This window comes from Mercenaria mercenaria, chromosome 10 (genome assembly GCF_021730395.1).
Source record: "Mercenaria mercenaria strain notata chromosome 10, MADL_Memer_1, whole genome shotgun sequence".
Taxonomy (NCBI): Eukaryota; Metazoa; Mollusca; class Bivalvia; order Venerida; family Veneridae; genus Mercenaria; species Mercenaria mercenaria.
The window spans coordinates 6,147,758-6,172,636 of NC_069370.1; the positions used below are offsets into that span (position 1 = coordinate 6,147,758).

The following is a 24,879-nucleotide window of genomic DNA, read 5'->3' on the forward strand; positions in this document are numbered from 1 at the left end:
AGTATATATTTATATACACTAAACGCGTGCGGACATGCAACAATCTGCGTTTTATGCCGATTGATTATCAATTCCGGACATGCGCCGTAGACTTAACTGATGTGCTTTTTTCCATTTTCAGGCATATTACAAGGAATTTCAATGCTCCCTGAAGCTATGTGGATAGGTGCAAGTGACATAGACTTTGAAGCAGGCTGGAAATGGATAGATGGGCAACCGTTTGCCTATCTGAACTGGGCTAGAGGTATGATTGTATAATCTACTGTTGGTCTATTTTAGGACTAATTATTCGAGCCTAAGGCATATGATAAATATGAAATAAGCATAAAGAATTGAAAATTTGGGTATTTAATTAAGAGCAGATATCGTTTTTAACATAACGGCGTTAATCTGATATTTCAAAACAACGAAACATTTGCAGAAGCCTTTGTCCTTTGTATGACTCTAAACATATTGAAATAAAGTGTCTCCTTTCTATGTAAGATGATCCTTCAGCGGAAGCATTGAATGCAAACTAAAAGCATACTCGGTTGAACTGAGCCTGTTCATGAGAGGTACTGGAAATTGCAACGCTCCTCAGGCCTACTAGCATTGAATGCAACGAAGCAAACTAAAAGCATCGGTTGGACTGAGTCTGTTCGTGAGAGGTACTGGAAAGTGCAACGCTCCTCACGCCCAGTAGCATTGAATGTATCGAAGCAAACCTAAAGCATCGGTTGGACTGAGTCTGTTCGTGAGAGTTACCAAAAGGTGTAACGCTCCTCACGCCCACTAGCATTGAATACATCGAAGCAAACTTAAAGCATACTCAGTTCAGTGAGTCAGTTCATGAGAGGTACTGGAAAGTGCAACGCTCCTAATGCCCTCTATCACCGGCTTAAAACTCAAGTCTAGTGGCCAACTTGGTTATTTTATTTCTAATTTTAACTTCGTATACGGATGCAGGCATAAGTATTTGAGTAACACTTACATGAAAACGTTGTCAGGAAATGTGATTTTAGACAATTTATAACCGTATGTCATAAATATGTTCTATAATCTGAAATAGGCGAACCTAACTATTATGAAGTAGTTGATACTAGTGCTGGTACAGTAGAAGGCGAAGATTGTGCGGCCATTGTTACTGCGGATAAACAGCTGTTTGGACAGTGGAAGGATCTCCCCTGTTCCGGAAAAAGAGGACACATTTGCAAGAGGAAAGGTGCGTATAGATTATTCCTAGTAATGATTACCCTTTTAACCAGACTTCACTTTATTCATCCATCCAATAACCGTTTAATTAATGATGACGTAAGTAGTGTTTAGACAGGTATTTCAGCTCTAAATTGTAAATCGTATTGCTTTTAACGTTACTACTTTCAAATTAGACAGTTGTATCATACATGACCATCTTTTACTATGTTGGTTTTTGTTGCTTTCAGTTAATAGAAAGGTAACAGCACCATTAAAACCTGTACCTGATATTGAAGGTAAATATTCGGAAACGCAGTTAATCAAAATATTTGAGCCGCGCCATGAGAAAACCAACATAGTGCGTTTGCGACCAGCATGGATCCAGACCAGCCTGCGCATCCGCGCAGTCTGGTCAGGATCCATGCTGTTCGCTAATGGTTTCTATAATTGCAATAGCCTTTGAAAGTGAACAGCATGGATCCTGGTCTGGATCCATGCTGGTCGCAAAACCACTATGTTGGTTTTCACCTGGCGCGGCTCATTTATAGATTTAGAAATAGTTTGCTGAAATGTGTATTGTTCACATTCACTTTCACAGCAAAGTCCTTTCTTTAGTCTCGTAAATATTAAGAAGAAAAGTGGCATTTGAATAGGCTTATGAGTCGTCACCTATGGACAAATCATAAGGACTGAATATTAACTACATTAAACCGTTAGCCTATAACTGTATATGTAAGGATGTATATTTATGAAATAATTAGTTCCCAAACGTGGTTTATCGTAGAATAAGTTTTGAGTTCTTATGCGTAAGAATAAATCACAAAGGCCATAGGCCTGAGTGATATATTGTTTCGCATAAGAACGAAAAACTCGGGTTATTCTACGATAAATTACACTTGAGAACTTATTATTTCGATTCTAACACAACATATACTGGTATCAAAAGTATTAGAAAAAATGGTAACTACTTTTTACGACCGTGGTACGCACCTGGATCGGATGACGTCATTGCACGCGTGTGGTTTATTGCAGAATAATCCGAGATAGATTTTGCTCTACATGTATGTAGGTTATTAGCTGGTCGTGTTAGAATGTGATTTATTTACACTTTGAGAACTTTCTAGCTAGTCAACCCATATTTTATAATTATTCATTCGGGTATTCTAGATATCAAAGAGACTGTGTTGTACCATTTATATAAACAAAATATACTTAATGCATTGTAATTACCAATATTTTTGCTTTCCTTTGTAAACATTTCATTTTATTTCTACGCTCTCGTGACAATTTCTTCGCATCTGAACTCAAGACAGTGATTTTATTGAAAACCAAATCACTGTTTTAGATATATTATTTCTGAAATATATTAGGACTTATTTCAATTTGAATCATGTTCTTGTATTGCTCCTTTGACAAATGTGCAAGTACGTTCATACACATTTCGATTTAAAGATTTAAAAGGGAATATCATTTTCAATATTTATTCTATTTTAAGTTTTATCCTCTTAAAGGTACAATCGACTGCTCATCGGATTTAGGATAATATTTTATCATTTAATGAATATACAATACCGGTATATCGAAACATATGATATTTATGAATTTTCATAAGCTTTTCACAGAAGTAAATTCAAGGAGCCACTTAATCTTACTTGGCCAATTTCTTCCTTGGCGTTTTTGTAAGAAGTAAGGATGGAAAATTCTAATAGTAAATAATATTAATTACAGATACTGAAATAGTAGACATTTACCAAAAGCCAGAAGCATATATTCCTGATTTCAAGTCACACGACCTTTACGAAATGGGAGTAAGACCTATAGATACATTTAGGTTTTCTGTGAAGACAAAACATGATGCTCATATACTGCTGCAGAATAAGAAAACAGACTTTACCGACGATGTTTACTTGGTGATCATTGGTGGATGGGGTGGGACTAAATCAACAATAAGCCGTGCTAGTGATATTATCTATTACGAACAAACGGGATTGTTGTCGCAATATGAATATAGGTGAGTAATACATTGTACAGACAATCATATGAAGTGCAGAAAATCTTAATAGACGGTCTTAAGCTGACTATTGTCAGTGTTTATTCTATAGCTCAACAACAGCATATGGTAAGCAGGGAATCTACATATAAATAGTTGTAGAAAGCTAGTGTTTTACTCGTGAACGAAATCCGATTTCAGCATGTTTCTTTATTTGTCGAAAAGCAGCTCATCTGATGGAGATGAAACAGTGTGATTTTAAAGCAGACGTTAATTTCATATTTTATTGTCAAAATATGATGTTAAATAAAGAAACGAATATTCATACGCGAAGCTCTCTCGAACGCATATGTTAAAACTAAAGATTTATGTATTGCTGCGCGGTAGCGTTTTAAATCTGTGCTTCGCGAATTTTTTGCAAATTATTCAAGAAAACTTATTTAGAAAATACCGTTGCTCTCTCCTTATTTTAATCTCACACACGTATATGACAAAAGGTATTTGCTAAAGATATGCATACCTGTTCTGTTAGTATACTGACAGTTCTGCTGAGAACAGATTAATTTCTTAACCACCCTCTTTGGACTTCTTTTGACTGAATTGCAAACTCCCGCCTCGTGTCAGATGGTCTTGAAATGAAGCTTTGGCTAGAATAGTATGTATAACGAAAAACTAAAATATACATTAAAATAAAAAGTAACTAAAACATAAAAAGTGGGAAAACATAGGTCGGCCAACACGGCATACACGAAAATTTTGCAAGCTCAATTTGAATGAGCCTATTTGTGGACGGTAGAGGGAATTCAAACTACCGCCCACGTCCTCTAGCCCTTCAGCAGAGCTCAACATTTACACATCTTATAAGTACCGGAATATAATTTAGAGACACCTGCAGATGTATTCATACGGCAGTGCACTTGGAACCTTCATTGACACACAGTACAATTCCATGAAATGCGGCGTATGGTCCCCAGTCAAATAATGATATTGCCCTAAATGAGAAAACAATGAGCAGAACTAAACAATATGGAATTTAGAAAGGGAGTCTGAGGTTATGAAGCCAGCATATCACAGAAACTGTCAGAAGACGAAATTAAAAAGCAGACACCATATCCAAGGGATGATTAAACAATGCTTAAACCTGTTACAGCGGGAGTATAGAAACGACCCAAGCCGAAATGTTCAAGCTGAAACATTAAACAGTACATCATTACAATATAAATGCCGTGCCGACTAATCTGAAGAGATCAAAATATACGGGGAGACTTTTAACGGCCACCTCACTGCACAATCAACCCAGCCTCATTTATTGCAAAAATAGCTATGAGAGGCAAAACACTATATTTTTTTTATAATATTTACATTTTCTGTGTCCTGTATCTTTAATTGAAATATACGGATATAGTCAATGTTCGTTTTTTTCAAAAAAAAAAAAAAAAAAAAAAAAAAAAAAAAAAATGAAGCTGATGCTGTTTAATCCATTGTTTGTAAATGTGCATGTAAACATATAAATATTAGGTAAATATTCAAAGGAATGCGCAGTAGTTTCACTTTAACCTTTTCGTCAATATACCCATTTCCTGTGTGACGCTTACGACGCAATATAGCGTACCAAGTCAAATGGTTTATCGCGGCCAGAAATTTGTACAAACCGGACAGAAGTTGCGAAATTGTCATTTTTGCAGGAAAGAAGCGTTTACCATAATGTCCAGTACTGGACAGGTATAGTGACCATGCACGGACACAGTCAATTTTCTCAGAGGGGGTCCGATCCCCTGCCCCACCCCCCCCCCCCCACACCCTGGAATTTTGAAATTTAGCACTTCATTTTTTGCATTCTAGGACAGTTTTATGGACTAACCTGTTAAATTTGGGAAAATTATAAAATCAAGCTTTCTTGAAGGTAAAATTCTTAGTTTCTTTTAGATAAATAATATGAATTATGTCGGGGTCGTATGTAGCAGCAGCCGTATATACTTTACATGCAGTCCTAATGTTGCCTTTTTCGAAAAACATTTTCTTTCCTTCTTGTTTTCTTTCCTTTTTATAAGATTTTCCAGAGGGGTCCGGACCCCCGGTCACCCCCCCCCCCCCACTCTGGATCCGCGCATGGTGACCTATCATGCTTTCTGTTTATGCAGGTAAACTTGTGTTTGGTTAAATTTCAACAGAGCACAATTGTCTGAACAGTGTACAAACTCATTACTGTTTTTTCAGGCAAGGGTGGAAAAAAAGTGGTAGACAATGAAAGCAGTAACATTTTTATTAAAAAAAAATAAACAATGAGACAAACATTTCCAACATCTTTGGACGGTTAATAAAAATCCCATGTTAAACATACGATAAAGCCCGAAACGCGTGAAAATGTTCCGAATGTAAATCGGGTGAAATAAGCGCTCTATGTAGTTAGATTATGCGTCTAGATTGATTAAGTGTGCTTGTCGTTGGATTTCGTAAGCATCTGCTATACCTTTCAAAAAATCTACCCTTACCTTCGCGTTTTTTAATCAGTATTAGATGGCAAATACAAGATATGTTCATATATTGCCAAATTTATTCGCGATATATCAATGATTATGCTTTAGCATCGATACATATACTTGGAAAATCTTGCCGATTGTCAACGTTACTAGAAATCACCATTTACGCCTGTCAACAAAACAAAAATAACACGAAGAAATCATCTGCTTCCGTCAAAATGTCGGCATACAAGTAGAGTAGCGTTAAAACATAAGATGTGATAAACCCTTGTTAAAACAACATCCTGTCCCGGCAGTTGAAATACTGAGATATACTTGTTTGATTCAAAGGTGGTTTTGGATATCATGGAACGAAACTACAATCGCAGTTGGAAAGTCGGACCAAGTCGGAAATGATGTGTTTCTAACATATAGTGGCGAAATTGATGACATAAATTACGTGTCCGTAGGCACAGCACAGTATACAGATGCTTACTGGAAGATCCCAAAAGGTATTCATAATGACTGGAATTTTATGGAACCTATCATGAGTATAAATATAATGTGCGGTCGCTTCATCACTACTTTCTGTATTTAGTTATAATTCAAAATAAAATTGCTAGAATACCTCTATGGTGTCTAATTTTGTAACAGATACAACAAAACATGTTCGAATAATATTTGTATTTTCTCTATTTAAAACAATATGATCACCCTTATATATGCGATCATTTAAGGTGATAAGTATTACGGATGTTCAGGCGCTGGCTGGTTGGGATATAGAGATGCGTGTTTTCTTGTTGTTGAAGAGAAAAAAGACTGGAATGAAGCAAATAGTTACTGTCATAAAGAAGGCGCAGAACTCGCTAGTATTGCAGATGAACAGGAACAAAGATTTCTATTCAGTCAACTCCCTCAAGGTGAATATATTGTAGGCGTATCTTTTTTCTTTCTAAATAAGGTCTCCCGGTCCAAAGGCAATAATCCCTATTTTTAGCTCACCTGTCACGTAGTGACAGGGTAAGCTTTTGTGATCGCCCTTCGTCCGTCGTCCGTCGTCAGTCGTCCGTCCACAATTTTTTTGTCTGCACGATAATGGTTCCATTTATGATTTTATTTTAACCAAACTTGCACACAACTTGTATTAACATAAGATCTTGGTTCCTTTTTTTGAACTGGCCAGATCCCCTTATGGGTTCCAGAGTTATGGCCCCTGAAAGGGCCAAAATTAGCTATTTTGAACTTGTCTGCACAATAGTAGCTTTATTTATGATTTGATTCTTACTAAACTTGCACACAACTTGTATCACCATAAGATCTTGGTTCCTTTTTTTGAACTGGCCAGATCCCTTTACGGGTTCTAGAGTTATGGCCCCTGAAAGGGCCAAAATTAGCTATTTTGACCTTGTCTGCACAATAGCAGCTTCATTTATGACTTGAATTTAATCAAACTTGCACAAAACTTAAGTCATCATAAGATCTCGGTTCCTTTCTTGAACCGGCCAGATCCCATAATAGATTTTTGAGTTATGGCCCCTGAAAGGGCCAAAATAAGCTATTTTGACCTTGTCTGCGCAATAGCAGCTTCATTTATAATTTGATTTTAACCATACTTGCACACAAATTGTATCTCCACAAGAACTTGATTCCTGTTTTGAACTGGCAAGATTCCATTATGGGTTCGAGAGTTATGGCCCCTGATAGGGCCAGAATTAGCTATTTTGACCTTGTCTGTACAATAGCAGCTTCATTTACGATTTGAATTTAACCAAACTTGCACACAACTTGTGTCACCATAAGATGTCGATTCCTTTTTATACGCCCTAGGAGACGTATGATGTTATCGCCTCCGTGTCCGTCTGTCTGTCTGTCTGCTGGTTAGCAATTTCCCTTCCACTCTGTGACTCTTGAACCCCTTGAAGGATTTCAAAGAAACCTGACACAAATGTTCACCTCATCGAATCGATGTGCAGAAAACATGTTTCGGATGGCTTACTTCAAGGTCAAGGTCACACTAGGGGTCAAAGGTCATATGACTTTGTTTTATGTGTATATTGCTCTGCATCTGCGTTGCATTGCAGTGCTCTTGTTTTTATTTGGCAGATCCTTATTTTTTTAATTACTTCCCTTTTATGTTACTATAAATAGCTTATTTAGTAACTTTTTTATTATTGGCCGTAGAGAAAACCCGAGACCACTTTCCTGTGGTACAACATGGATGGTACCCCTAATTTATAGGTGTATTTTGAAATATCTGTACCTTTAAGAAAATTTCAGCTATATTTTCTCATGATTCTTTTAATTGATCATTATTATGATTTTTTGACTTTCTTGTCCTTAAGTGCAATGATGACAGGTGAGCGATATAGGGCCATTATGGCCCTCTTGTATTTTGTTTATGTCAAATTTAGTCAATATTTCTTTTATCGGTTTAGCCGATATAGTTAACCATACAGCTAACTTTTAAATCAAATGCTAATTCAGTTCTGCATATTAAACTTTGCACTTACACAACCATAAGAAAGCATGCTCGCTGAACTTACTATATTTAAACAGATATAAGTTACATCACATTCGACACAATCATGAGTCATATGGTGACCTTCCAGCTTTTAGTATTGGAGGAAAATCCCAGGTACTCTTCCGTGCATTATTTCATCACGGGTAGGAACCTGGGTAGAACCAAGACATTCCATGAAAACAGCTGGATGGCTTCAAGAGGTGAAGAATTCAACCTCCGAGCGAGGCTTGAACCCACACGTGATTTGAAAAACAAAGACAATTATCAAACAGGGAATACCACGCACCAAAAACGCAGCCTTCCCAAAACGAAATCCACAGCACGCAGACGTGCACACCACAAACACACACATACACGCGCGCACACACAAAGCCAACACACGAGGACAAAACGAACAAACATAGGAACACAGTGGGGCACCGCCTTGGAACGGTCAGTAGAAAAAACACCACTGGGGAGTCAGCGACCTTAACCACTCGACCACGTAGACCCATGACAAGGTTTAGATTCAACATGTTAGTCATTCTGTGATAATCAGTTGCTGGCTATGTCTGCGTGTAAAATAAGATTAAATTAATCATTGTAGTGTAATTTCCAGTAGAATATTAAAATACTTATGCATCTGATATAGGTGTATCTGACTTTATGCAAAGGATCATAAAGTAAGGAATAGTCTTTCAACTTTTACTTACCGATTCAGTTTTGTCATACCGGTGCAAGCCTTATTGCATCATTATTTTTAATCCTTTTTGCATTTTTAATAGATAGCTATTGCTTTAATTCCTTGCAAAATGATACAAAGTGTAACATTTTGGCTGAACGCGGGGAATGTGAAAGAAACCCTGTCTGGATGGCTACACACTGTCACCTCGCCTGCAAACATTGCATGCACAACTGCAGAGACAAGTGAGTATGAACATTAGCATTTTGTTTCCCATCAGTCTTGATTGTATTATAGGCAAACCTTATTTTATGTACAATACATTATTTTTATGTGTTTTTACATTTTTGTTAGATTTATTTAACAATTTGTAGGTTAGGTATACTTTTATATAGTATGCTCGACATGCCATTAATACAGTAAGTGCAATCAATTTTACTTGATGAGTTCAACTAATGCAGACGGAGGCGGGCTGCGGGGAGTGGTGCACATTTTGTGACCCTTCGTAACCAGAACAAATTAAGTTTTCTTGCAATGTAATTATACATCAGAGTCAGGCTTTTGCCGATTCTGGGTTTTCCATTACTTGATTGCGTTCTTTGCTTCCAGAGAATCTTAAAAGTAAATTACATCTTAAACGAGTTGATAATTTCGTCCTGAACTGTTTTAGAAAGAAGGAATTAATTTTCCTTTATGTGTCTAAATGCTTGCTTTCTTAGATATCACAGTAGCCCTAAGTGTTTAGAATGGACCAGACTCGGTGAATGTGATAAAAACCCAAAGTGGATGATACAAAACTGTGCAATGTCATGTGGAGTGTGCCAAGGAGGTAAACAATGGTTTTGTAATTTTGCAGTTATTTGCATGTCTGAAATACCATTGTCGAATGAATTTACGCCCCACCTAATTGTAGTGTTGCATTTTAATGAAGTATTTTTATAGTATGTAGATAAATTAATAATTGTTGTAATTTATTGTTTTTAAGTGTTAGTTGTAGACATTTCTGGATTCTCATACAATAGATAAAAATATGAATTGGGAAAATTTAGCACTTAGGTCAAACGCTTATTGTATCATGATACACAATGTCACTTTGTTATTGCGAGCTCCAACACCTGGTAACTGGATAGCTATTGAGCATTTCATGTTTATTATTGCAAGCTCCAACACGTGGTTACTGGATAGGTTTGCAAAGTAGTGGAATGGATCAAAGTTATAGATGGTCAGACCGCAGTAATGTGAGGTTTACTAACTGGAACAGTCACCAACCTCTCTGGTTTAACCTGAGACCTCGCAGCTGCGTAGCGATGTATATACAAGTAAGAACAGGAAAAATGTAAATATTTAACAATTTGATTTTTGCCATACAGTATTCTGATGCCTTTACGTTTAAAATTGCCTCTTATGTCGTAAAGTGTATAAAAAGTAATAACTTTTGTATAAGAAAGAAAAACAATATTTTGCTTAACAGAACTATTCCGAATGTAACGGTAAACGCAGAACGTCATCCGGATATACGATTACGTCATTTTTTTCAGATGAAATATATATTTTCAAGAGCCCTTTGTCAGTTGTAGGTCTACAAACTCCATTAAAGGCCTCAAAATTCAAATTTTATTGTCGTGATCTGAATGAAAATGCTTTTTACAGAATGGAAAATGGAATGATGGCGAGTGCTCGGATCCCCTTTCCGGTTTTATATGTAAACAAGCAAAGATGGTATTACCAATAACAACTCAACCGCCTTTCGAAATAGGATGCTCAATGGCAAGTAATGTTTACCCAAAAATCTTGTCAAAATACAGTCACACTTGTTCGAGAGGCCACCTCTATTAAGAGACCACTTGCATTAAGAGACAACTTGCATTAAGAAACCACCTTTTTCTGTTCCTTTTTAAGTTGTTAAATACAAATTATGTTGTATTCAGAGACCGTTTTTATTAAGAGGCCATTTCTTGCCTTTTCCTTAGGTGATCTCTTAATGAAAGTTGTACTGTATTATGTTGCACTGAATGCCTAATAGAAATCATGAAATCACGTGTTTTGGTAGTATGGGCCGTGGTTTGTCAATCTGTAAATACTTCGTATAGTTAAGAAATCGCGAAATGACAAAATAATCTTATCACTCGTGTTTTATTCTTCACAGAACGAATGAGTGATAATTTAGGTTGTAAGAACTGTAGATAGAGCCTTACGTAACATCAACACCTTTTAGATAGTTTTTCACATTTTACAAACTGGAAATCATTGCTTGACGTCATTTGACTGCAAAATAAAGAGTAAAACCTGGACTCGGAGTACAGAAAGGAACTGTGTCCAATGTATAAATTCCCTGTCATTACCTTATGAAAATGGCAACAGAACTTTCTTTTTGAACAAAAATAAAACAAAATTGCTGACACGTTGAAAAAAACTCCAAATAATGCCTTTAAATCCACTTGCAATTTGCAGACCTCTAAAATCATTGGCAAATATCAGCACATGGAGCTATTTAGACAAAATTATTGATTTACAACTCTGAAAAGTTTATCAAAATCTACTATCAAAATCTACATTTCAATACTTTCTCTATTCGTCAAAATGTTCCCATTGACATCCATTATGAAACCATGCCCGAGGTCCATTGTTTTTCAGAGTAGTCTAGCAAAATGCCTAGCACATGACGCTATCTTTTTTATTTGCCATATGTTTTATCATTATTCAGAAGTTTTGCAGAAAAAAATGATCCGCAAATTACCTCAAGCGATTAAAACGGATGATATATATTTTGTTTAAAGGAGAATGGATACGGATATGGAGCTTATTGCTATGTGTATGTAAAAGAGCAGAAAAGTTGGTCTGACGCACAGAAAAACTGTAATTCGCTGGGCGGATACTTAGCTTATATTGGAGACGCGTAAGTAACGGTGAATTCTGAGTTCTCTTTGATCCGTTAAAAACCACTATAGTACATACTAAAATGGAAAGTACACAATGTTAGTTTTCATTTTGCTTAACCTTTAGCTTGCTGGATGCAAGTGAGTCTGCCTTTGCCACCAGTGCAGACCAAGACCAGCCTGCAAATACCTCGTTGTACATGACTAATTTATGTATGCCACTAATTCATTCACCACCAATAGTAGGAATATCTTTTATTGCGGCGTTAAAAAGATGTCTTGTGCCTGCCATAGGCGTAATATAATAAAAAGAAAACATTTGTGTTGTTTCCGGAGCTGAGCATTCACGCTAGTTTGTTATGATGCAAGGTGATGGACAGGATTAAACCGTTCCTGAGTGTGTTGCGACCGAGACACATTTACGGGCCAGAGTTATGAAATCTGTCAGACCGTTTGAGACTGGTAAAACAACAATTGGCGAAAGCTACCAGACCTTTGAGACCGGAAAAACATTTATGGGCAATAGTTACGAAAGTTACCAGACCTTTGAGACCGGTAAATTTTTTATGGATGTGAGTTATGAAAACTGTCAGACCTTTGCGACTGGTACAAAATACGGGCGAGAGTGTTATGAAAACTGCTAGATCTTGGAAGCCAGTAAAACATTTATGGGTGAGAGTTATGAAAGTTGTCAGAACTTTGTGACCGGTTAAACATTCATTGGCGGGAGTTATGTAATTTACGAGACCCTTTGCATTTATCATTTATTAAAATGGTTCACTTAGAAAGAAATATCACATATAAAAATATTTTGTTGAATACCAGATACATCCAGGCTTTTGTAGCAAGTGAGTTACAGAATCTTTTACAAGACTACTGGATAGGGTTGTACGTTACCAAAGGCTACTGGACCTGGGACGGAAGGCTAAAGGCAAAATTAACAATGACACATTTTGATAAAAATGTTACTGGTAGGTATTCTATACTTGTTAAACAAGTCTTAATGAATTTCAAAATAGTTCAATTATCAAACTTAGCTGAGACAGAAAATGTTTTGTGAACATATTTAATTATTAAGACCAGAGGACATGTAACCATGATAGTGAAACGACTTAACACTGGTAACATAAATACTCTTACATGTAGTAGCAATTGAAGAGAATTTCTGTTATGGACGCAGTCCCTTAAAAGTTTTATTGCTTTTGTCTTTTTAATTTTATGTATGCGTTCAGCACAAATACATAGTACAAGATTCAACTGCAGGGTCGAATTTATTAGGATAACAACACAGATTTATGAAAGAACCAACCATATTTTCGTGTAGTTTTAAACATATTCGGCAGGTAGATTAATAATAAACAGTATTACAGTATTATTATATGTACTTGTGCTTATCACATTTAGTTGATAAATTCTCCTTATGAATAATAATCGAAGGACAAACACATGAATCGAGAGACAACGAAACCGGCGATACAGTATTCTGATTATTGTGAATATCGGCCTCGCGTTTAAAGCAAATACAATACCATCAGTATTAAATAACTTATAATTGACTTATGGTATTAGGCTTTTCTTTCCTTTCATCTGAAGCATAAAACTGTGAGGATGCGAAACACCATTTCAAGATCAAATAGTATAAGAGTTGATAACCGGTATAAGAGAAGTGAGGATTTTCATAATCTACACAAACAAAGAAATAAGAAATATGTGTTTTTATTTTTACTCTTTCTGAACAATGGGCTATCTTTCTGTTCTAAGTTGCTGAAGTTAGAGATGGCTGCTTTGCAATGTCAACCAATAAACCAGTTGGATTATGGAAGTTGTACCCGGATTGTTCTGTCACGTTACCTTCGATTTGTCAGGTACCAAGAGAGGGATTCACTACCACGTCACCCACAACAACCTTGTCATCTACAACCCCTCTTCCTTCATGCGCGGACACATGGCAACCCTACGGACAATATTGTTATAAGGTATAAACTATAATCACAATAGCATGAAATGGATGTAGAGTTAGTAAGTTGGAATTTATATTACATTTATTTTGCATGTATAAAACGAACAGACCTGTTTTATTATCAGAAAGCTGCACCACTCTTTAAAATTACTTTAATAATTTTCCTAGACAACAACGAAGAAAAATGATACTTAGGACAGAAAAGCTTTGACTCTCAAATAAAGTGATAAATAGGTCCTTATTCAAAGATAAAAGTAATAATTAAGTTATGCTTATTTGGAGAAGTCATAGTGACAGCTTATGACGTCATAGATACCATCATTAACAATCGGGTTATCCGAAATGGCGGAGAGCGCTGTTGCTGTCAAATGATTCTATAGAATGGGTACATATCTATACCCGCTAGGGATAAGACGTTATTCTGAAAACAGAAACAGCTATAATGTGTATTTGGCAAATCTGAATTATTAGGAAGCCTGAACACTATTTTATGTAACAATTAATACTATTTTATGTGACAAAAATACATAAAAGGTTGGTGAAACAAGAATACAGAAATACTTCTTTTAACAGTTTCTAAAGGTAGAAATTAACAAAATACTGTGAAACACACATATACAATGTGTATATAATTCGGATAAGCATCTGACACTATGTAATAAACCATACAAATTTGAATATATATATCTAAAACATAGAAAACCTTCGTGGCAGGGTGGTTATGATCGCTGACTACGACTCACTTGTTCCTCAATGTTGTAAGTTTGGAGTCTCGCAATGAGTGTGGAAAATTATTATGCGGAAAAGCGATCGAGCCTTCTTTCAGAAGGGCAGTGGGTCTGCTAGAGGACTACTGTTTCCTGCAAAACAAATTCAGGAAGGGGCACCTTCGGGGGCGGGGAGGGGGTGAGAGGGGGGTCTTCCTTTGCCATGTAAAGCTAGAAAGTCTCCGTATGTCATGTAACTGTATCGGTTTGACCTTAACCGCTCCTTGAAAACATGTTCGAAAATAATGTAAATGACCAAATGTTTAAATGACACTGGTCACTGCGAGTGTGCATCACCTGTGTTTTGAGTCAGATTTGTTTCTATTAACCGAACAAAATGACTTGTATGAAAATATGAATTTTTCATTTATTCTATATTTATCGCTCTTTTATTTCCAGATATCTGATAAAGCGCAACAGTGGCATGTTGCTCAGAAATTATGTATACATTACGGGAGTTCATTGGTCAGCATTCATGACAACTTGGAAAACACTGCTGTCGCCGAAATGTAATTTAAATCTACAAATTCTAAAGTATTCCTTTTATTGGGTCATTTTTGTATTGCGAGCCCGTATTATGATTATAAGCATTATATAGTCGGGTTGCTGTGATTGGACGATGTATTACGTGGCTGTTCTTTGCTGCAAAGTGGGACAGGGAGCTTTTTTTTTATTTCTACACTTTTAAATCCCCCACATTTATGTGCAGACATATAGCGTTGCCGCTGTCCGTACACCAGTCCGTCCGTCCGAATGTCCATAAATCTCGTGTGTCTAATTTCGTCCACACTATTAGTCTGATTTGCATGACTTTCACAGATGGACAAGCCTTGTATGCGAATGAGCGTAAAAGAAAGAACTTCTATTGTGACAATTATGGCCCTTTGATATTTTTGCTATGTAGAATATTGAGGAAAATATTGTGTGTCCAACTCATCAAATGCTTCAACCTTTCTCAGATGAACAAGCCTGATATGCAGAGGATCATAAACGATAAACTTTTGTGTGGCTTTTTTTTCTAATATTAGTACCCTTTCTTAATATCACAAAATAGACCAAAGTGAAGGAATTTGGTGTGTTCAACTCCTCACATACTTTTTGATGAAATAAATTCAGAGCTGCTTAGATACGAAAACATATCTGAATACAATCTCCTTCAGACTTTTACTTGAACATCCTTCATGTGACGATTGTTTGTACTAAACACTTTGATATTTAGAGGATGACACAGAATGTAGGGGCATCCGTGTCTGTATTCTAGTTTTAAACTATTCTGATAGATAAATCAGCATATGAAAAACATCCACCATCAAATCTAATGTTTAATTTCAACTCATTGTAATATCTGATTTATGGTAATATACATGCGGCTTTGGTTGTGCTAAAGTCATCGGGGATTCAATTGTTACTTTAAATGACTATAAAAGTAAAGTTTTAGTAACAAAATGTATCGTCCGTTACTTGTCCAAACCCTATCCAATATATAAAAGTGTTAGACAAGAATGTCCATTATCATCTCTGCTTTTCATAATATGTATTGAATTCTTAGCAAATTTTATCAACACTGATAATTCTATTAAAAGTGTGACGATCAATGGTAAAGAAATGAAACACTTGGCGTGACATTCCCGAATAGTATTAAAAAAATGTAGACCTTAATTTAGACCCAAAATTAAATAGCTTTAAAAACTATTTGAAACAATCGGAACACAAATAATGGGAACTAACATTACTAGGAAATATTACAGTGATAAACACCTTTTCATTACCGAAACTTAAATATCCCTTTACAGTGGTACCCAGTCTGTTTGAAGAAAAAATAAAGGAATAATAAAAATTATGTATAAGTTTATATGGAACAATAAACCAGAAAGTAAACGTGATGCACTACAACTTGATTATGAGAGAGAAGGACTAAAAATGATAATTCTTAATTTTTTTTTTGAACTCAATAAAAGCATGTTAGGTAAAACGATTTATGTGTTACAGCGTTAGTGTGCTTTGGTGTTCTTTTTACAATGCAATTCTCAACACAGCAGCGGGAAAGTTATTATTTTAATGTAATTTGAATGATAAAAAATCCCATTGAAAACATAAGTAAAAACAAAGTATTTCTTAAAGATGTTCTTATTGCATGGCATACCATTAAAAGGTTAAATTAAATGACATAAGTGGAAAACAGATATGATCTCGAATAACTCTGACATAAGGAATGGAAATAAATTGTTTTATTACAAAGAATGGTATGAAAAAGAGATAAAATATTTAGAACATTTATTGATTACAGGAAAAATGATTTTTATTCTTTTGAACAAAGTACTTATAAAATTTGGAAAATTATGAATTCCTAAAATATTGTCAAATTATCACTAGCATTAAGCCGGACCTAAAAGAGTCATTTAAAAAAGAAAACATCATCTACACTCCTACGGACAACCTGGAAAATAAAATGAGCCGCGCCATGAGAAAACCAACATAGTGGCTTTGCGACCAGCATGGATCCAGACCAGCCTGCGCTTCCGCGCAGTCTGGCCAGGATCCATGCTGTTCGCTTTCAACGCCTATTGCAGTTAGAGAAACCGTTAGCGGTTGGTTTTCTCCTGGCACGGCTCAACTTAAAAAGCAAAAGCTCCAAACAAAACACTATACACCAAACAGTTAAACGTAAAATTAAAACCAGAAATAAAATCTGAGAAGAAATGGGGAACTATTCTTCAAAACAATTATATAAAATCGAACCTAGTTTATAGACAAATTTTAAAGGCAACGATAGACACAAATATTAGAAACTTCCAGTATTAAGTTTTAATGCAAATAGTTCTAACTTACAAGTATTTGTTCAAAGTGAAATTGTCTAGAACAAACTTATGTGACTTTTGTAACATGCAAGTGGAAAGTGTAGTACACCTATTTTGATAATGTAATTATGTTCATTTTTTTCTGGAACAGACTAAGTAACTTTCTTGCAGTAAAACAAATATCGTGCCTTTTCAATCTAGAATATATAAGTCTTGGCATTTTGCAAAGGGGAAGAAAAGCAATACATTTAATTTCAAGATTTATTTGATGAAATTTTTTTTATTTTTTGAAAAATAGACAAAAGGTTCCCGTATTTGATCAGTTTTTATCCTATATAAACATCAGAATTTGTCTAGAAAATGCAAAATAAAATTGATAATCATTTGAAGAAATGGTCTTTTTTAAATCTATAGTATGTATCCTTACCGCGTACAGCACTGAAACACATGCAGAAATATTTAAAATAAACTACTTAAAAGTAATCATGGATGCACATGGGTGTACTCTATTTTTTCTTTCTCACCTTTTATTTTATATGGTGTTAACTTTTTTCTCACTTAGAATCTTTTCATGCATAGTGGATACACTTTTTGACATATAAAACAATTTTATAAACAGAATTGAATTGAAAATAATTTCAATTGTTTTTGTATCTAATAGATATTATTTCTGTTTTGTTATTACTTGATAGATGTGTAGAGTTATACAAAAACAAGTGTAACATGTTTGTATATATGTCATAAAAGAGAAAATGAATAAATCAATAAATAAGAAATAATGTATCGTTGACTAAGTAAATTGAATTATCTGTCTTATTCCAAAGTAATTTTTTAAAAAATACAACAGTACGTGAAACAAAGTACAATTTAAGCTGCTTTACGGTTATTTGTTGGTGTACAATTAGGTAGTCACTGCTAGGCTCAATAGGAAAGCTTGTAAGTCTCTCGCATATTTGAAATAGAACAACTAAGTAATGCACTACGAGAATGATGGCATTGAATCTTAGTTTTCTTGTATCGTTATTTTTTCTTTTCGTTTGTGAGAATGTCTCTTTACTTAACATGATTGATATCCTTTTTGGTATGTTTACAAGACTGAAGATTTTATAAGTTGTGTGGATATTTCGCAAGGCCTTCAGATAACCTGAATAAACTATATCAGACGTCTTTCATCTGCAAAAGAAAAGCAGCACTTTTGACTTTAGAGATCTTGCAATTTGAAGTCGATTAAAATATATACATTGTTTGATAAGCTCTGACAAGACAAAGTTTGAACTTGCTCTACGGAAATCTTCCATTACTAAAATAGTATATCTTTTATTTAGGGCAGGGCAACAAGACCCATTCTGGATAGGACTACACGACACTGAGGTTGAGGGAGGTAAGAAGTAAATTTGATAATTCAGTTCCCTTTGCAAGACGATTGAGTTTTGTTCAGTCAATTTATTTTAGACTTTTCACTGCTTAGAACTGATCTCATTTCGTTATATTTACATTTTTTGGTACGTAACCAGTATTTGTAATAATGAAATTTAAAAGGAAGATCCTTTGAAAGCATAGAACCTCATATAGCACAACAAAATAAAAGACTCGACTTGACTGTGTCTGTTGATAAGAGGCAGTGAAGTATGCTATCAAAAGTTACCATTATCTTTTTGAAATACTTTTTTCCGCTATACGATGAAGATTGTTCTTGGAAGGTATTGCATAGTTCATTCGAAGTCATCAACAAACTCGATCAATCCGAGACTGATTTTATTTTGTTTGGCTGATATCATATAATTGTTCTGGCTACGTCATGTAATTGGATTGGTTACGTCATGTAATTGGATTGGTTAGGTCATGTAATTGCAATGGTAACGTCATGTAATGGTATTGGTTACGTCATATAATTGGATTGGTTAGGTCATGTAATTGTATTGGTTACGTCATATAATTGGATTGGTTAGGTCATGTAATTGTATTGGTTACGTCATATAATTGGATTGATTACGTTGTATAATTGTATTGATTACGTCATGTATTTGTATTGGTTACGTCATGTAATTGTATTGGTTACGTTTAATGCTCCGAAAAGGACCTTTTCAAAATACTTCCTTATAAAGTAAACCGAAGCAGACCGTTTGTTGACATTAAGGAGAGAACGTAAACACTCTTATTTTAATGCCCTACACTATAAATGTTTTTTTAAAGATTCAGTTCAGTTACAAAAAATAAATGAAATCAGTAAATTCACTTTGTAACAAAAGAAAGTTAAAGTTATAGAATATTTGGGTTTCGTGAAGTAGGTCACAAGAAATTACGTTATGTTACAATAATGTTTCAAGAACAATGTTCATTTAAAAGTATACCAGTTCCAAATGTCATATTTTAAAACGCAGACAGTTACTACATGCAGTTTATATAAGTATAAAATTTACAGGTTTAATGTGTACTATATACGACCGGTAAGTTTTTTAACGGGCAACTGTGTTTCTTTTTTATTTTACAGATTTTATTAACTATCACAACAGTTATATTTAAGTGACGTGTGGTGGGTGTAAAAAGTCTCCCCGTACTTGGATCAGGGTTGTTTCATTTTCCGGCCCTTTGGGATCATGGAGTCCATTCAACATATGTGTATTAGAGTTCCGCTTAAGCCGGTGCTAGGAGCGTGAATGGTGTTGCTCATTTCATTACTTTTCATCAACATACTCAATAAAACCGAGTCTGCTATTAATCTTCTTGGTTGCATTCTTGCATTCTTTGCTTCCAAAGGATCTTTTTACAATTTTTTTTTATATACATATATATTAAAGTTAAAGACCCTTACTGAGGACTTCCTACGTTTGAAATAAATAGCCAAAAAATGAAATAATTTAGTGGAAGAAGGGTTTTAAATATTTTTAAGTATATATTCTATACAAATTACAGTTTTCATCTGGGATGACATACCTTTACTGAGAATTTCCTACGTTTGAAATAAATAGCCAAAAAATGAAATAATTTAGTGGAAGAAGGGTTTTAAATATCTTTAAGTATATATTCTATACAAATTACAGTCTTCATCTGGGATGACATACTTTTACTGAGGATTTCCTACGTTTGAAATAAATAGCCAAAAAAAAAAAAAATGAAATGATTTAGTGGAAGAAGGGTTTTACATAATATTTAAGTATATATTCTATACAAATTACAGTCTTCATTTGGGATGACATACCTTTACTAAGGATTTCCAACGTTTGAAATAAATAGCCAAAAAATGAAATAATTTAGTAGAAGAAGGGTTTTAAATATTTTTAAGTATATATTCTATACAAATTACAGTTTTCATCTGGGATGACATACCTTTACTGAGGATTTCCTATGTTTGAAATAAATAGCCAAAAAATGAAATAATTTAGTGGAAAAAGAGTTTTAAATATTTTTAAGTATATATTCTATACAAATTACAGTTTTCATCTGGGATGAGATACCTTTACTGAGGATTTCCTATGTTTGAAATAAATAGCCAAAAAATGAAATAATTTAGTGGAAAAAGAGTTTTAAATATTTTTAAGTATATATTCTATACAAATTACAGTCTTCATTTGGGATGACGGATCACCTAACGATTTTGATGTTTGGAATACTAATGAACCAAACAATGCAAACAATGGCGAGGATTGTGCCGAGATTCTGACGGTGAATAAACTCTGGAACGACGCTAATTGCTTCAAAGCTAAGCGTTATATTTGTAAAATACCAAGAGGTATATAAATTTCATCTTGCCAAGAGGACAAGAGGAAATCAGTTTATTATGAAATGACATTTTTCGTTTATCTACCTTTATCAAATACTTGGTCAATTATGAGGAAAAAAACGTGCTTATAAGACGCCATTGTATGTGTATATTAGTTTAAGTACTGCAAGTTCTGTAAGTGAATAAATCATTTCCGTTCCGTATAATTTTCCAGGTAAGTCACGTTCGAGCTTCACCAACTTTTTGATAATTGTTATCATATAAGGCATTATCATCATAACTTTACGGAATGTTACAAATTGAATCATTTCAGGAAAAGCTGTAAATGAAGAACTTCCTACAATTGATTCCTTCCCAGGTATTTCCTTCATTTTCTATTTTCAACAGTATGTTTCAAAATCTGGATTGTGCCACATGAAAAAAATATAGAACATCTATATAACTTACTAAGAACCTAGTTTATGAAAACAATCCGTTCCATACTTTTGTGTTCAAGTGACATTATAAACAGCACAAATATTCCTGAATCTAAGCTCCGTTCTTACTTGACCACATAGATTTTGAGATCAAATTAGCAACTAATTTACCAATCTTGGTACGCCAAACTCGACCTCGTGCTTGTCGATTGGCTATAATCTGTGCGCCACCTCAGACAGGTTTTGTAAAAGCTATCAGTTATATATACACATGATATACAGTTAAATAATAACAATTTTTTTACACTAAAACACTTGCTTTTTATTGTGTTATGGGGCCTCCGTGACCGAGTAGTTAAGGTCGCTGACTTCAAGTCACTTGTCCCTCGTCGATATGGGTTCGAACTCTACTCAGGGCCTTGAATTCTTCGTGTGCGGAAGCCATCCAGCTGGCTTAAGGAAGGTCGGTGGTTCCACCCTGGTGCCCGCTCCTGATGAAATAATGCACCAGGTGTCATCCTCCACCATCAAAGCTGGGAAGTCGCTATATGACCTATAATTGTGTCATTGAAACGTTAAACCCAACAAAATATTTATTGTGTTAACTTTTTTTCCTAACATGAAGCCAGATTATCTTAGTTCTAATGACGCCATAACAGTTGAGGATTGAGAGATATAAATTTTAGTATGATTACTGTCTTTGAAATGATACATAGGAAGATCTGCTATTTTTTCCATGGTATCTTACTGTATGACATTTCGCTTAAATATAAAAAAATCAAATCTCATTTTATATATGAGATTGACTTATGTTTTATTTTAAATATTAATACACATTTAAAATAAAAAAAAAATCACAAGAAAAATACTTAATTTATATTAATTATTTCCATTGATATCAGCATGCAATGAAAACAGTCCAGATGATGGATGGGTAACATTCGGTGAAAACTGTTACTTTCTTGGCAAAGAAGAATTACTTACTTGGCACGCTGCCAAAATGTATTGCAGTAACAAAGGGAGTACACTTGCAAGTGTTCACTCTGAAGAAGAGCAGCGCTTTTTGTCTGGTCTGGTTGGTAGCCCTTATTTTTGTTTGGCTGTGACTAAATGCAGAGTTGGTGCGCCTGTGATATATTACAGACTCCGGTATATACCGGATTAACTAAATTTGAACGAAAATACCTTAAATGTATATATTTTGTAACTATGGTGATAAAAACCATAACCTTAAGACAGTATTTTATGCATACTATACACTAAATGCGTGCGGAAATGCAAAAAAATGAGTAACTTGCGTGCGCTGCAATTGAAAATAATTCCGGGCTTGCGCAGAAACGGCTGCACCAACTCTGCAATGAGAAATATTCTTTTTGTTTAAATGTGTACGCAGCTTCAGACATTAATCAAAATTATCCTGGCTTTCTGGAAATAACATCCATTATCTCCTTAACTTGGAAAACTTTCTTTGGAAAAATACAATACGGTACTGACACTAACCCATGTAGATGGATGTCAGATATACAAGAAACACATTGTCGCAACAGTCAGAAATTAGTATGATATTTTACATTTACATTAGTCCGAAAAGATTTTGTAAATGTGATGATTAATTATTTGTAATACATATATTTGTAAATTTTAAAGAGCAGTTTCTTTGAAATGATTTATGACTTGTATGTGATAACAGATATCAATATATTTAAATTATTTTAGAATTCGAAGACAGAATATGTATCTTGGATTGGATTTAACGACCTTGATCTTGACAATAGATTTAGGTAGGTTTAAATGTTTTGGAGAAGCCACATCATTGCGGTAATGCAAAAGGAACAGTTTTTCTTGCAAAGAACTATTTTGATGTTGTGCGCACACTTTACACTAATTTACTTTATAAGTATCTGGAAAAATGGGAACATTTTACATATCAGACGCACTTAGCGTGGGAAATCGTCAGGACTGAGGTGTCAGGAGTTGTTCTTGTATCAGAAATGACCTAAATTAAATAAGGCCAACATTTTTTTATTTTCTGGTTTACGGGAGAGTTTTCAAAAAATTAGGATTGTGGGGGACAAATAAAAATAAAAATAAAAGTCCCAATTTTGAGCAGTCGACCAAATAAATAAAAATAAAACATCCGAAAGGATACATTTTTTTTTATTTTTTGTAAACCACTGAAAACAAAAGCTTGCAAGTTTAAATTGCATACACACTCACAAATATATGCAATGACTACTTTAGGTCTGCTTCTATGCATATTGATTGGCTACAGATGGGGTCTTAAAAGACTAGAAATGAAAATTTACGAATTGATAAATATTATGCACACTGGCTTTAAAATTAAATTGCTTTGGTTATATTTCAGTGGTTTGAATATTGTTCTATATTTTGCCGACTGTCAGTGCCACCTATATTGTACGACAAGCCAAAACAATCTGAATTTTGGTTCAGCTAAAATGTGTACAAAATAACAACCTTATCGGCCGATGTTCAGACAACATTATCGGAGATTTATAAGACTCTTCACTGAGATGGGACTTGGAATTAATATTTTCTGAGTCCGAAAAAAACATTTATTACTGGATATGTCAGTATGTGTTCCTCAGTGTCAAAGGCACATGTGGCATATAGTGTCTGAATGTTTGTCCCAAACATACTTTCAAAGGGTCTTCTTACAGATTTTGTTGGTATACTTTATTAAGTGAACATGACAATATATCGCTCGGAGTTTCATGTTTCATAATTATCTTTTGAGTTATAGTACCTGGCTGGAACTTGATCGTAGGAAATATTGAGATAATCTTTTATATATGGGCAATATCTCCACTGGATTAGATTGCCCGTCACAAATATTAAACAACCGTTAATCTGACGGTCCAATTATTTTGACTAGTTTGAATCTTTTGTCACATTTATCATTGTCAAGCATTTGCAGGGACATGTCATTTTACATTGAAATTGCACTTTGTTTTGAACAGAACTACTGAAAATTGTGGTATTAGTTTTTCTTCTCTAACCCTCAAGACTTAAAAGTAAAATAGATATGATTAGCAAGTTGATAATCACTTTTGCTCTTCCATTTTGCCATTCCTTTGGTTTCTTTCCTTTTTATCAATTATGGTATTTTTCTGACAGTCCCACATGAATTCGATCGTTGTCCAATTATAATATACAGACAACAAATCTTGTACATGTGATACGCCAGATTTTTCAACATATGGGCAGCTTTCAACTTGATAGTGAAGCACTGAAGGCCATTTTTCGTAGGTGATTACTCCTAATGTTGAGCTTTAGGTGCCGTAATTTCTACTCAGAACCAATTTGTTTACAACACTTCTTATCTCTGCCAACTCATTCCAAAGATTATTGTCAGTAAACTTGTATATTTTTCCAATTTAATTTCACACAATTTACAGTCATGCAGGCCGCCATTTTTCATGCGTCTACTGATCTAGATTAAAAACCTCTACCATACAGTTAAACTTTTATTTTTGGCAGTAGCAGTTACGGACGGTCGGCGGATAAAATGAAAATAAA

At 34.6% G+C, this 24,879-nt stretch overlaps 1 protein-coding gene across 6 annotated transcripts in view; it reads left to right on the forward strand.

Moving 5' to 3' along the window:
* Window positions 1–24,879, forward strand: part of LOC123560994 (uncharacterized) — a 121,705-nt gene that overhangs the window by 80,699 nt on the left and 16,127 nt on the right. For 3 of the 6 annotated variants that reach the window (XM_053552202.1, XM_053552203.1, XM_053552205.1), the window contains 19 exons: window positions 122–244; window positions 1,049–1,201; window positions 1,422–1,469; window positions 2,902–3,184; window positions 5,974–6,134; window positions 6,360–6,542; window positions 8,908–9,049; window positions 9,524–9,633; window positions 9,966–10,123; window positions 10,455–10,571; window positions 11,582–11,700; window positions 12,506–12,651; window positions 13,442–13,656; window positions 14,807–14,916; window positions 18,531–18,586; window positions 20,768–20,935; window positions 21,240–21,284; window positions 22,245–22,417; window positions 23,059–23,123. In XM_053552202.1, coding sequence (XP_053408177.1) covers window positions 122–244; window positions 1,049–1,201; window positions 1,422–1,469; window positions 2,902–3,184; window positions 5,974–6,134; window positions 6,360–6,542; window positions 8,908–9,049; window positions 9,524–9,633; window positions 9,966–10,123; window positions 10,455–10,571; window positions 11,582–11,700; window positions 12,506–12,651; window positions 13,442–13,656; window positions 14,807–14,916; window positions 18,531–18,586; window positions 20,768–20,935; window positions 21,240–21,284; window positions 22,245–22,417; window positions 23,059–23,123 — 2,575 coding nt within the window. Of the gene's footprint in view, window positions 1–121; window positions 245–1,048; window positions 1,202–1,421; window positions 1,470–2,901; window positions 3,185–5,973; window positions 6,135–6,359; window positions 6,543–8,907; window positions 9,050–9,523; window positions 9,634–9,965; window positions 10,124–10,454; window positions 10,572–11,581; window positions 11,701–12,505; window positions 12,652–13,441; window positions 13,657–14,806; window positions 14,917–18,530; window positions 18,587–20,383; window positions 20,446–20,767; window positions 20,936–21,239; window positions 21,285–22,244; window positions 22,418–23,058; window positions 23,124–24,879 lie in introns of those variants that run through there. The other 3 variants (XM_053552206.1, XM_053552204.1, XM_053552207.1) reach the window with 3 other exon arrangements.